At 47.0% G+C, this 11,790-nt stretch overlaps 2 protein-coding genes across 2 annotated transcripts; both read right to left on the minus strand.

Moving 5' to 3' along the window:
- Positions 1-3,878: 3,878 nt before the first annotated feature.
- Positions 3,879-8,247, minus strand: CMC4 (C-x(9)-C motif containing 4). The gene is made up of 6 exons (XM_010010329.1): positions 8,215-8,247; positions 7,999-8,113; positions 7,738-7,789; positions 7,473-7,655; positions 6,474-6,541; positions 3,879-4,962 (listed from the first exon to the last, which is right to left on the minus strand). Exons 5-6 carry the CDS (start codon positions 6,529-6,531, stop codon positions 4,793-4,795), a joined length of 228 nt encoding a protein of 75 aa, XP_010008631.1. The 5' UTR covers positions 6,532-6,541; positions 7,473-7,655; positions 7,738-7,789; positions 7,999-8,113; positions 8,215-8,247; the 3' UTR covers positions 3,879-4,792.
- On the minus strand, positions 7,742-8,322 carry MTCP1 (mature T-cell proliferation 1). The gene is made up of 3 exons (XM_010010327.1): positions 8,215-8,322; positions 7,943-8,113; positions 7,742-7,789 (listed from the first exon to the last, which is right to left on the minus strand). The coding sequence occupies exons 1-3, from the start codon at positions 8,320-8,322 to the stop codon at positions 7,742-7,744; spliced, it is 327 nt and encodes a 108-aa protein (XP_010008629.1).
- Between the last annotated feature and the right edge of the window lie 3,468 nt (positions 8,323-11,790).

Below are 11,790 nucleotides of genomic sequence, written 5' to 3' on the forward strand. Positions count from 1 at the left end.
GCCCAGGCCCAAATTTGCTGATGAGTTGCAGCCTCTTAAACATGTAGTGGCAGAGAAACCTCTTAAATGAGCTTCCTCCCAGGTGCTCAGGGCTGTTACATGTATGTTTGTCTGCCAGTATATGTGTACAACACCTCTCAGCTCTTCACTGCTATTTAGCTTGCACTTTTTCTGCTCCAGTACCTGGAAAGCCTGTGCTTCCCTCTGCACAGAGATGGTGTGTGCAATCCAAACTGTGCTTGGTTGTCCTGGGGTGGATGCTGGAGTGTTGGGACAGGCTGGGCTGTGTTCATAAGGAGCAAGTTCATGCTACATGTGGTGCTGGGGGTTCTCCTGCCCTCCCCCTGCCGTTGCACTGCACTTAGATGGGTGTTTGGCTGCTTCTCTGTGTTATTTATACCCCTTACTGGAACTGCAGCACTGGCACTGCTGATGGAAACTGAGCACCACGAGTGCACCTCCAGGCCCTTTCCTCATCATGTGTTCTGAAAGTCAGCAAGCTTCCTGTTCTGCTAGAGTGTGCTTCTAGAGAGTTAGAGCCAGTGCTTCTCACTTGCTAAGTGACTGCTTAGCCTTTGAAATGTGCTGAGGTGCTCTCTTGTGGAGGGCAGGCTTCCAGTGTGCTTGAGCTGTCCGTGTCAGGTTAGCAGTGTGTGCTTCAGCTGTGTGACTTCCTGTAAATGACCTTGGGCCTCACACTGATGTTTCTAGGTCTGCTGTGACCTCCGCTGTCCCCTTTGTTGCTGGTGATGCTCTTAGAGCTGTAACCATGTGGGCCAGGATCATAGGCAGGAAATGCCATGTCTCTTCAGGGTATGTTGTATTGCTCCAGGGTCCCTTTTGCCAGCTCTGCCGGAGTGGTGGCAGGGGAAAACGGGAGTTCAGTCCTTTACCTGCCTCTGTAGAGCACAAACTCCATCTCCCCAGACTCTGCAAGCAACTGACATAACAAAACTGTTGGGAAAACCAGGCTGTGCTCTTGTGGAAGTGGCTCATTTCCATACTTTCTGCTTTGGTTATGTTCTTCCTTCTTTGTGTTTACCATCGCTACCAAAAAAGCTGCTTGCTTAATTCCATCAGCTGCAGCCCTTCCCCAGATGCAGAGCTCCACTCTTTTGGACAGTCTGTCCTAGTGCAGCTGTGTGCGCAGCAGAACTCTAACCTACAAGAGAAAATGACAGAAAATCCCTTAGACGTGTCTTGCATTGGCTGTGCTGGGCTGGCATTGCCACTTGGCAGAGTGTGGGGGCTTGGGGGACAGCATGGGATGTCCTCCAAGCAGGTACATGTAGGAGTTCTTGCCAAGGGTTTCTTCCTTTGTGTGTGAAAGTCATCTCTCCTGCAATAGGAAACATGCCAGAGAACAATGATGTGCACGGGTGATGGGGACGCTGCACCCCATCTCCAGCACTGTGTAATGCCTTTCTGATCATCCACTGCTGCTCTCAGTATGGCCAGAAATGGGGATCTTCCCCCAAGAGCTGCTGGAAGGGTGGGTTCTTGCACCAGAGGTGTTGGGACTTGCAGTTAATGTTGACTGAAGTGTCAGTGTAGCAACAAACACGTTGACGTAGCCGAGGTTTTCCCACCTTCAGGATCTGAAAATGACTGCAGGTAATCAGGAAACAGAAGTTGGTCTCTTGGTCCTGTCCTGCTGTGCATGGCCAAGGAGAATGAAGGAGCAGCTGGGCTTATGTCCTTTTAATGATGGTCTTCCTAAAAGCCACCCTGGACTGCAGGACTGATGTGATGCAGCAAAGAGGTCTTCAGGAAATTGGTGTTTGGGAGGGGAGTGACACGTGATGGTGGTGGTTTTGGTTTGGTGTTTTGTTTCTAGGAACCCTGCAGAGTAGATGCATGAATAGATACACTTTTATTGCAGGGTCTTTCTTGTTCCTGTAGGAAAACAGCATTGCTGCCCCTCCTCCTGGTGTGCTGCATAACAACTTCTTCTGAGGTGCACTAATCTCCACGAAGCTTTCTGCAAGGACAAAGCTCAAAGTAAATCATTAACAGACTGTGCCCGTGTTTTTCAGGCTCGAATAAGTCACTATTTCCGCCCAGCCCTAGGGAAGGGTGTGCTGGGTTCTGCTCCACAGGGTCCCAACTTGCTGCTATGGAGAGAAATTGCCCAGAGAGGGAGCTAAAACACCTCTGTTGCTGCTGGAAGGCGAAACAAATGGCAGAATGATGTTGAGTTTGATGTGAATGCAGGCAGGGAATGAACAAGGACTTTGGGATCTGGTAAATCTTTCTGTTGTGCTGGTGTGGGGCTTGTGGCTGGCACCATTTGATGCTGGGGGCCCACACTGGCAGCTTTGATGCTGAACCAACCTCTGTAGGGATGCATTTTCGTTGCTGCAGGTGTCAAGATGAGGTGTTCCCACCCCTCCCCACCCCTGCTCCTTTTGGTCTTGTTTCAACAACTCCTGGCATCTGTTACAGTGTGAGAAGGTTTAAAACACACTAGGCTTTTAAAGTGTTTTTATATATTGTATGTAAATGCTTGTTGAAGTGATATTTTATTAAACAGTTTTGCTCTAATAGCTTCTATGTGTGAAGTCTGTTGACTTCTCGGGAACCAGAGTGGTTTTGTCTTACCCTGCGTCTTGCGTTTGACTGACAGAAGCACTTCCAGCCAGTCCAATAGCATGAGCCAAGGTGTGTACCCCCGTGGCCAAGAAGACCAAGAGCATCCTGGCTTGTATCAGCAATAGTGTGGCAGCAGGGCCAGGGCAGGGATCATCCCCCTGTGCCGGGCACCGGTGAGTGTAAAGACATGTACAAAGATGTGTAGATGTGGCAGTGACGTGGTTCAGTGGTAGTCTCGGTTGGACTTGGTGATTAAAGGTCTTTTCCAACCTAAATGATTCTTTGAGGCCACCAGCCTTCCCTCTTCTCTGCAGGTAAGCATGGGCTGCTTTAATAAACTCCTCTCCTTGATGATCTTGGTACCAATCAGCCATGTTCCAGATAGGTGAGATGCTTCTGGGGCAGGAGGTGATTCTGCTGCCAGCCTGGCTTCTGAGCCTCTCTGCTGGGCAAATCTGCACCACCTGAGCAGGGCTGGGCCTGGAGACAAGGCTTTTCAATAGGCACAGCAGAAGCCTAAATACTTGTATCATCTGTTGGTGACTTTCTTTCCACTGCTCCTGCTCAGGTAAGACAAAATGGAAAAATGAGCAACTCATCAAGTGTCTGAGGTGCTTCACACATTGTAATCACCTTCCCCTACTTTTCAAGAATATCAAACCCCATATTTTGTCTTAAGAGCTTGTTTCCTGGGGGGAGGCAGTGGGGAGGGAAGGCTAGCCCTGAATTATTCTGATCTCGAGCATGGGTTATGAAAATACCAAGCAGCTTCTATTTAAACATGATGATATAACACACAGCTCTGCACTGTGAATAGCAGCCAAGCCGCCTGGCTTGCAGCTACGTTGTATTCTCAATAAACAACCAAACTGAGACTCCAATTTGTTCCAGTCATTTATTTTGTACCATGGTATTTCAGAGCAGTGAATACAGATGGTTGGCTCTTCTAGGCTTCAATACACTCAACTATTGTGCCTAGACTACAGTGGTCTGTTTACTGAAGCTGTATTTCATAAGTTGTACTTGATCACAGCACAAAAGTCCTTTACGGCTAGATCTAATGACAGAGTTAGGAGCCTAGTGGGTTCTAAGTCTGGTATTTAGGTGCCTAAGCCCTGTAATGGACATGGCACCCACTGAAGTGCCTGGACTCCTGTTACAGGGGGCAGAGAGACTTAAGCAGCTCTGAAGGGTGATGCAGGAACCTGTCTACTGAGCTCTTCCTACAGGTCACAGGAAATTGTGCTGCACAGGTGAGAGCTTCTGAAAAGCCATCTCTCCCTGGGGTCCAGACACAGCCGGCTTGGGAGTGAGTCTGTGAAAGTGTTGAAAGCCAGTGCCTACAACTGCCTGTTGAGTAAGCAGCGCCTAAATCAGTTCTTGGATCTAGCCCAGGGCTTTGTGATAGGCCTCTGGGTACCAGCGGGTTGAACTATGCTGGGTTTGTAACATATTGCTTAAAGGTTTTCAACTATAAATTTATAAATTTTATATCAACAGTCAGATCTTTCAAATGAATATTGCTTTTTTTAAAAAAAACCCTATTCCTGTAGCAATCCCTGAAATAATGTTCCTGTAACATCTTTGTCATGCAAATAGCAGCGTGTAGGCAATTCAAATAGAAAGTAATCAAAAGTCTGTCCAGTGGGAAAGTGAGGCACTTAGGCAAAGTGACTGTAGTCACTCGTGATCTATGCAAGACCTAGGAACAATCCCCAGACCTGATTCCCTTTCTTGAGCTTGAACCACTGGACAGGCAAATGTCTGGAACTACTGCACGATGGCAGCAATACCTTTGCTGTGTCAAGATGGGCTTGTTTCATGTGTCATGCTTAAACTCACTCACTTGTCTGAGCTCATTTCCTGCACCTCTCGCTCCAGAAGCTAGAATAACTTGGTTCCAGTTCTCCATTTTGAGAGCAAGGATGGATTAGAGTAAGGTAAGCATTCTAAAAACATCAAGTTGACTTTTCACAGACACAGGTGCAATGCAAAGACAATGCAGATGATGTTTTGGTTACAGAAAATACAGTCTGTTAAGGAGGCCATCTGTTGGTACTGCGTTATACTTTTTGGTGTGCCGGGTGGTGTGTCCTTGGAGCAATCTGGCTTTCCTGAAAGTCTAAAGAAGGCTTGAAAAAACCACACACGAGCTCTGCAGGTGAGTCCCTGCTCCGGCACCTGCTGGAGCTGCATTGTGTTACTGAGGTGATGGGGGAATTCCTTCTGACGTCACCTTTAACTTTTCTCTCTCCCTTTCTTCTTTCTCAAACCCTGAACAACAGATGGATCTGCCCTTGGGGTACTGGGCGCAGCACTTCCGCATTTCTCGGATCACAGCTTCACACTTAGACTCCATGTAGTTGTTCACTGGAAAATAAGAAGGAGACACTAAGTCTGCAGAGGGGAACAGGTTTTGCCCCTGGAGGGGACAAATCTAGCTCAGCCCTTCAGCTGCTGGGCAGCGAGTTTCTCTGAAAAGCAAGAGCTGCTTAAAAGCATTTAATTGTTTGCTCTGCTCTGTGCAAATCTCTCTGCTTTGCTCTCTGTGCAACTCAGACAACTCCACAGCACGGTAACACATGAGTAACAGCAGCACTGCAAAACGAGAAGTGGTGCACACGCACTGGGCATGCAGCACAGGCAAAGAGCTGCTTTGCTAACACTTAACCATTCAGATCAGATCTGTACGTGAACCTACGCAGGTGAAACACCTGGAATAACTTCCAGAATATTATAAAAAGAATGGGACCAAAACAGGGTCAAACAATAGCTTTTAAGTGCAGTTACCATGGGGAGAGAAGGCAGCCTTTCATGGGAGAATGCTCCAAGCAATAAAAACAGTAAAAGGCAGTATCTAAACAAATGTCAGGGACACGCAGAGCGCTTTGTTTGAGCCTTTGCTTTGAACTGAACACAGCTTCAAAAAAAACCAACCCTGGGGAAGAGACATCTACCAATAACTGACTATTGCTTTCCCCAGATGCTTTCCCTCCCATGGTCCGCTCCAGCTATGTTTTAGCTAACCTGCTTGTAGTCTGCAAATAAAATAAAGGCAGAAATGAGTCGCCATGGAACTGGCCTGGCTGATTTTAGTTGTGCAGTCATTCACCTCCTGCCTTGTCGTCCCTGGGCTTACACCATGAGTTACTCTCACATGAAGCTCAGCGTGCACTGGCCAAGGCCTCCCCCAGGCGAGTTAGGGAGAACCCTTTCCCATATGGCTGAGCTGCCCTGGCACAAAGGGATATTTTTTCCTATCCATTCTATAAGGCAAATCCTTTTCCATGAAGCATTATTGTCCTCTGCAAGTAACAAGCCTGCTCTTCCCAACTTAAGCTCAAAACCCACGTTATCACATAATGTCCCTCACCCCTACAAATATTTAGCTAAGACAATAAAAAGCAGCTGTTAAAGGTCTTCAGAGGAAGACCAGCTCATATGTTGAGGCCAGATCACATATACCAAACCCGTTCCTGACAGACATCTGTTTGACCTGCTCTTAAAACACCCCTGCATCTAGAAGCTCTGCAGTCTTCTCATACAATCCACCCACCATCCTCACTACCCACTCTCTGAAACAGCTCATTATAATGTCTAGCTCTCCCCACCTACAGCTGAGTCCCAAGACTACACATGGGATCTCACTACCAGCATGGATAACACTGAGATAAGCACAATATTACTGTTACAAACATGCTGTTAGGTACTAATGATGTCTCCTTATTTACAATCAAACACAAGGGCATTTATTAAAACCAGAAATCACAATTTGCATCTAGGTGATGCTAATGTGCTTGCTTGCTTCTCAAGGTGAAAGGAGAACAGGATTAAGTTAAAAGAATTAAGTTCCACCAAAAAGACAAAAGTATGCTTGGTACCTTGCAAGCATTTCTGTATTTCACAGGCTTGTTTCTGGCAGGGATCCTTCTGGGGCATGTTCAGAGAACTAAAATGATAGGAAAATGTTACTGTAGAAACAACATGCTTTCCAGGGGGCAGGGGAGCAAGACACGGTCTTAAAGCCAAGACTTTAAAGAGCTCCCAATTTCCCTCTCTGTCACAGACAGTGCAGAAAATACCTAATGCTGCTTGCAGATGCCTGCCAACATACACAAGAATTCTCTGTGTCTGACTAAAGGATGATAACGTGGACAATGAATACAGGAAGTTTTATGTTGCTAGGCTTGAAGGCCTTTTTCTGGCCAAAATGTGTCCTTTCCCACTCGGATGCACAAAGATTCCAGCAAAGAGTCAAATTAACATGTCTGACTAACACTTCCGTGCCTGTAGACCTTACACTGTACCACGAAGTGTGTAAAAGCCCTCTCTGTGACAGCCAAGGACCTGGTGTTAGTCACATATATATATATAGGCATTTTAAAAAACAACCAAACAAAACAACTTAGTTGTGTATGTCCCATAAAGACAACAAGGAGGGCTTTTTCTGATGTTCCAGGAGAAAGCCTCTTGGAAATCCCTCCCTCCCAAAAAACCCCAAACACCACCACAGACGGAGGACAGCTCCATCCTGTTCAAACCCCCAGAAAGCAGGGTTCAGACAGTTGGACTTTCTGCAGCTGTGACACCTGTAACTCTTATTTTCTGTTAAGACATCAAAGGACAAGCAGAAACCTGGTGGTATTACTAGTAGTTGGATGGGAGACCTCTACAGGAAAGCACCGCTGTTACTGGAAGCGGTCACAGGACTTCAGCTCCCTCTGGGTCACAGTTAAGCTCCTGCCCCTGCCCAGCACTAGGGAGGTGCTGCCTTGCCAATTTCTGACCGTTCACCAGCCCACAGCACTTTCCAACATTGCTAGGGCATTACTTCCAGCATCCTGGCCAAACTCCACTTAGGGCAATTACATTCTGCCTACCTAGAACTCCCCCTGATGTTTCACTTGGACACAATACTCCTCTTCACTGCCTGTCCTAAACTCTTGTGTGATGCTGCTGTGTGTTGTTAAACTGCTTCCACCTCAGAGGTGGCTGCATTTCAGTGGTGAGAGAATCATTTATTGTACAAAATATACAACGACATCTTCCTAGAGCCACTGCTCCTGAAAGACAAAAATTCATATTAAAGAATGACTGGGGATAAACAAGAGCACAGTACAAAGCAGGGATAACGTCTACACATACCAGATTAATCACCAGGCACGAGTTTAAGCAGCAGTTCTTCAACACCACCAAGCTGTAAGCGACAAGGAAAAGTTCAATACGTCTACAGTTACTGTGGCTGAGCTAACGGACTTCAACAAAATAACAGTCCTTTGCCGTCCCTCAAGGATCTCAAACGACTTCACAAACAGGCATGACTATGGCCTATTGTTGCCACCATCCTTACCATGAGATGGTGCTCTATCTCCCAAACGCGAGAGTTACTATCCCTGTACTGCTCACCCTGGGACAGCTGCCACATATGAGGCAGCCGGGATGGGGGGAGCTGGCTGGGTCGCAGCGCCTCACCCAGGGGAACCTGAACTCTTTGGATCCGAGCCCTCAGCATACCTTCCTCCTGGGGGAAAGTAACAAAAAGAGCAGGCAGTTACTGGCAATGCAGTAGAGGCACCTGCAATAGCAAAGCTACAAGCACTGGGAAGCTCAAAGGACACTTGCCTCTTCCGCAGCCACAAGCCACGTTTTGCGGTGCTCATCGCAGTAAACACCTACTCGTCGCACCCACAGTCGGACAGGAGGAGTGCCAGCATGCCCTCCCGCTGCCATGCCCTCCGTCACGTCAGGATGCTCCCGTTAGGTGGACGGCATCAACCCGCAGGATGCACACATGGTCTCTTTAGCTCGGAATACATTCACGGAGAAAGCTCTCAGACCTGAAAGGCACCTCTGGGTGGCGTCTGACTTATGGTATGAGATGCTATGAGCTGAAACGTCCCTAAGCGTCAGCTTGGGAAACTAAGGTGGTGCCTAAGTGAACAGAAACGGCATGACAAGTCGTACTCTGGGACATGCGTGCGGTATGGTGTTTGTAAGGCATTCTGGGGCAAAAGGTGCTATTGGTAGAGAGTTAAACCCTGTGAATATTGGCTTTGCTTATTCCACTAACAGTCATGTTAACAGTCTTTGTGTAAAACAGAGTGTGGGGGGGGGAAAGGAGAAAAGAAAAAAAGTGACTAACACAGGAGTTCCGTGGCTTAATGATGGTCTAAATCCCAAAAGCAAAACTTGTGACAAGAGGTGGAATTAGCTTAACAAGAACGAAGATCACTCTGGAGACAAAGCATGAAACTCCGTATGCACGACTCTCATATTTGGAACTTGCAGAGCTGTCATTGTGATGGGTCCTTCGTCTCATCTCTCAAGACGATGGCAGCATTGTTCATTCAGACACAAGCTTCTCGTGAACAGCTCTCGGGACTCTGCGTAGTTCAGCTTTTAGATGGTTACAGAGAGCCACCGATACCAGCAGGGGCAAAGGAATTTTGGACATTGAGGTGGTTCTTCCTACCGGAATTTTTGTTTAACAGCAAGTTTATCTGTATACCGGTTAGGTCAAGCTGAGCCATTAGCAAATGAAGGTCAGGGGAAATGGTTCTCTCTTTGAACCCTAGAAGAGGTAATCAAAATGGTACAGACAGTCTTCATTCTTTATCTAGGTTTAAAGTAGAACAGAATTAAGCTGTAATACATATAACATCCTCCTGCTACGAAGCAGATGCAATATTCCTATCCCAGTGAAACACAGTGGTCTTCTGCAAACTTGTAAAGTTACAAGGCACATTTCAGACAGGAGCAAGAAAATCTGGGTACAAAATAAAGAAGGGAAAGTCAGGGATAGAAAAAGAAAAATGTTATACATTGCGCTACATATATATCAGGAAACACACTTCCACACTGCCTTCTACATCTTACACCAGAGCTTCTCTACCTTCTTGAATCAAAGGATCACTCAGACTCTTGGAAAACCAAACACCAACCCCAGCTCAGCCTGAACAGTGCTGTCACTGCACTTCAATCTCTCAGAAAGGAAACTCTGAATGTTCTTTTATTATTCTTCTCCCATTCTGTTTTATTTCCTTGTTTGATGTGTGGGAATCATCATAAAAAGCAGCACTGTTCTAAGACCATTCTGTGATGGGGTACAGCCATTCCAAGCAATGGCCCAGCAGCTGGATGCCCAGCATTTAGAGGAATGTGACAGCAAACTGGAAAGCCTTGCAAGGCCTTCAGGAATAACCTAGGAGGGTTAAAGGCACATTTCTGTAAGTCCTTTTCATTCTGCTTTACCCCAAGCCACTTTACGAATTTAAGCCCATGCGTGGAAATGACTTTGCCCAACAGTGAAATGCAGCAATCGCTGCTCATTTTCAGTCAGCTGAATGTAATCACCCAGGTTGGAATTCGGCCAGGATACTCTCCTACTCTGCAGTCAACTGCCAAAAACTCCATCATGACCAAAAACGCTGAAGAACTTGCTTTTATTCCATTCAAAGCTGGAATTCCTACAGCTCATGGTCCCAGAACCAGAAGACTCATGACTGACTTCAGTACTGGAAAAATACTACTCAGTAAGTGAACACTATTTCCTACAGCAAATAAACTCTCCTGGAAGGTCTCCTGTCCAAATACTAACCTGGTTCAGTGTTGCTGAACTACAGGTAGGAGGGCTGAAGCACAACATGTGTATTTGTGTTTATTGTGTATGAACGTGGTAGTAAGGATAGATACAGGACGGACAGAACAAGGTCTAACACAGGGACACTGCAGAATGGGCAGTGGTCAACGTGTTTTCACCCTTTGCCCAACTGATCTGTCCCAAACTTCACCTGAACTCCATAGCTCCGAGTTCAGTTGCCAAAAGTTCAAAGGCTCAGCCTAGCCTCCCTTTTCCACAGTCTCTAAGACTGTTGGGAAGGTGCCCAGTTCCTGCCATACATAAAATCCTGAGGTCAGGCAAACCCGTTTGAAGCGAGACAGGTCTGTCTGCAGAACTCAAACGTACAAAACAAACAGGAGATTTAAACAGCATGCGCTTAGACATTTGCACTTGAAACTTCAAGCAGGCAAAGGCATAAACAGTTCTTATTTCTGCAGATTTTATCATCAAGCAATAAAAAAAAGCCTGAAGGAAAACCTGGGTGAAAGGAGGAGTAAGCTTACTTCTATTTAAAACAAGTTGTAAAACCTGTCTCTTATATTGCTTGCTTCGTAATCTATTTTTAAAAGCACCATACCCAACAAAAACCCCAAGCAGATTAACTTTGCAGGATTGCAGCGTCATCCTTTGACACAGAAAAGTGCATCAACATAATTGCAGAAGTCTGAGCTGTTTAAGATATTGAATTGGGAAGCTTTAAAGCCAAATCCCCGTGGACAAGGACAAGACTTGCAGGTATGCTGGCCATCTCAGCGTCAGGCCTTACAAGTTTAATGCTGTTCTGGGACCTGGGTGGATTTCCAAGCCATGCAATATATGAATAAGTGTGAAAATGGCCAGGAGGAGGACTGCAGCTTGTGGTGAAGACAATTTATTTACTTTTAAACTGGGTACATTAAAATACTTTACGAAAACAGTGAAATAAACTGCTCCGGTGGCCGCTTGGACCATCCCCGGAGCTGGAGGTCAGCATGCTGAACGCCGTGCACCCTTCATTACCTTCTGTTTTAAAGGGGGACTGGGTCAGATTGTCAGAAGAGTTCAGCTGCCATTTAGGCACCCAGGGAAAGAAGCGATGCTGAGCCTCTGTGCATCAGGCACAGTGTTGTGCTAACACAGCTTCTGGACCAAGGCTGCCAAGTCTGGCCTTCTGGTGGAGTGTGCAGCTGCCCGTACACCTCTGTGGGTGCAGCCTTTGGGGAGCTAAAAGGGAGCTGAGCTTCCCTGACAAATGCAGTCTGCGTCTTGCAACAAGCAAGATGAGGGATCAGATGAGCTGTCTGCTGGTGTAAGGGCACGTTGACTCACTCTAAAGCTTCTTCTTGGGGGTTTGGACTCTACTCTGCCTGGAGCACTCGCCCCGAGCAAGCAGCCCTGCGACTCCACTCTCCGCTCTGCCCAACCTACTGAGGGGTAGCGGATGCTCACCGACCAGCCAGGGCTGTCCAGCAGCGCGGGGAGGGAAGGTCTGTGGTGGGATCTAAAGAAACAGGGAGACAAAAAGAGATGGACACAGCGTGGGGGGAGCCCCGGAGAAGGGAGGAGAGGGAGAGCGGAGGGGTGCGGGAGCTGGGCCT

This window comes from Nestor notabilis, unplaced genomic scaffold (genome assembly GCF_000696875.1).
Source record: "Nestor notabilis isolate BGI_N333 unplaced genomic scaffold, ASM69687v1 scaffold10342, whole genome shotgun sequence".
In the NCBI taxonomy this organism is placed as follows: domain Eukaryota; kingdom Metazoa; phylum Chordata; class Aves; order Psittaciformes; family Psittacidae; genus Nestor; species Nestor notabilis.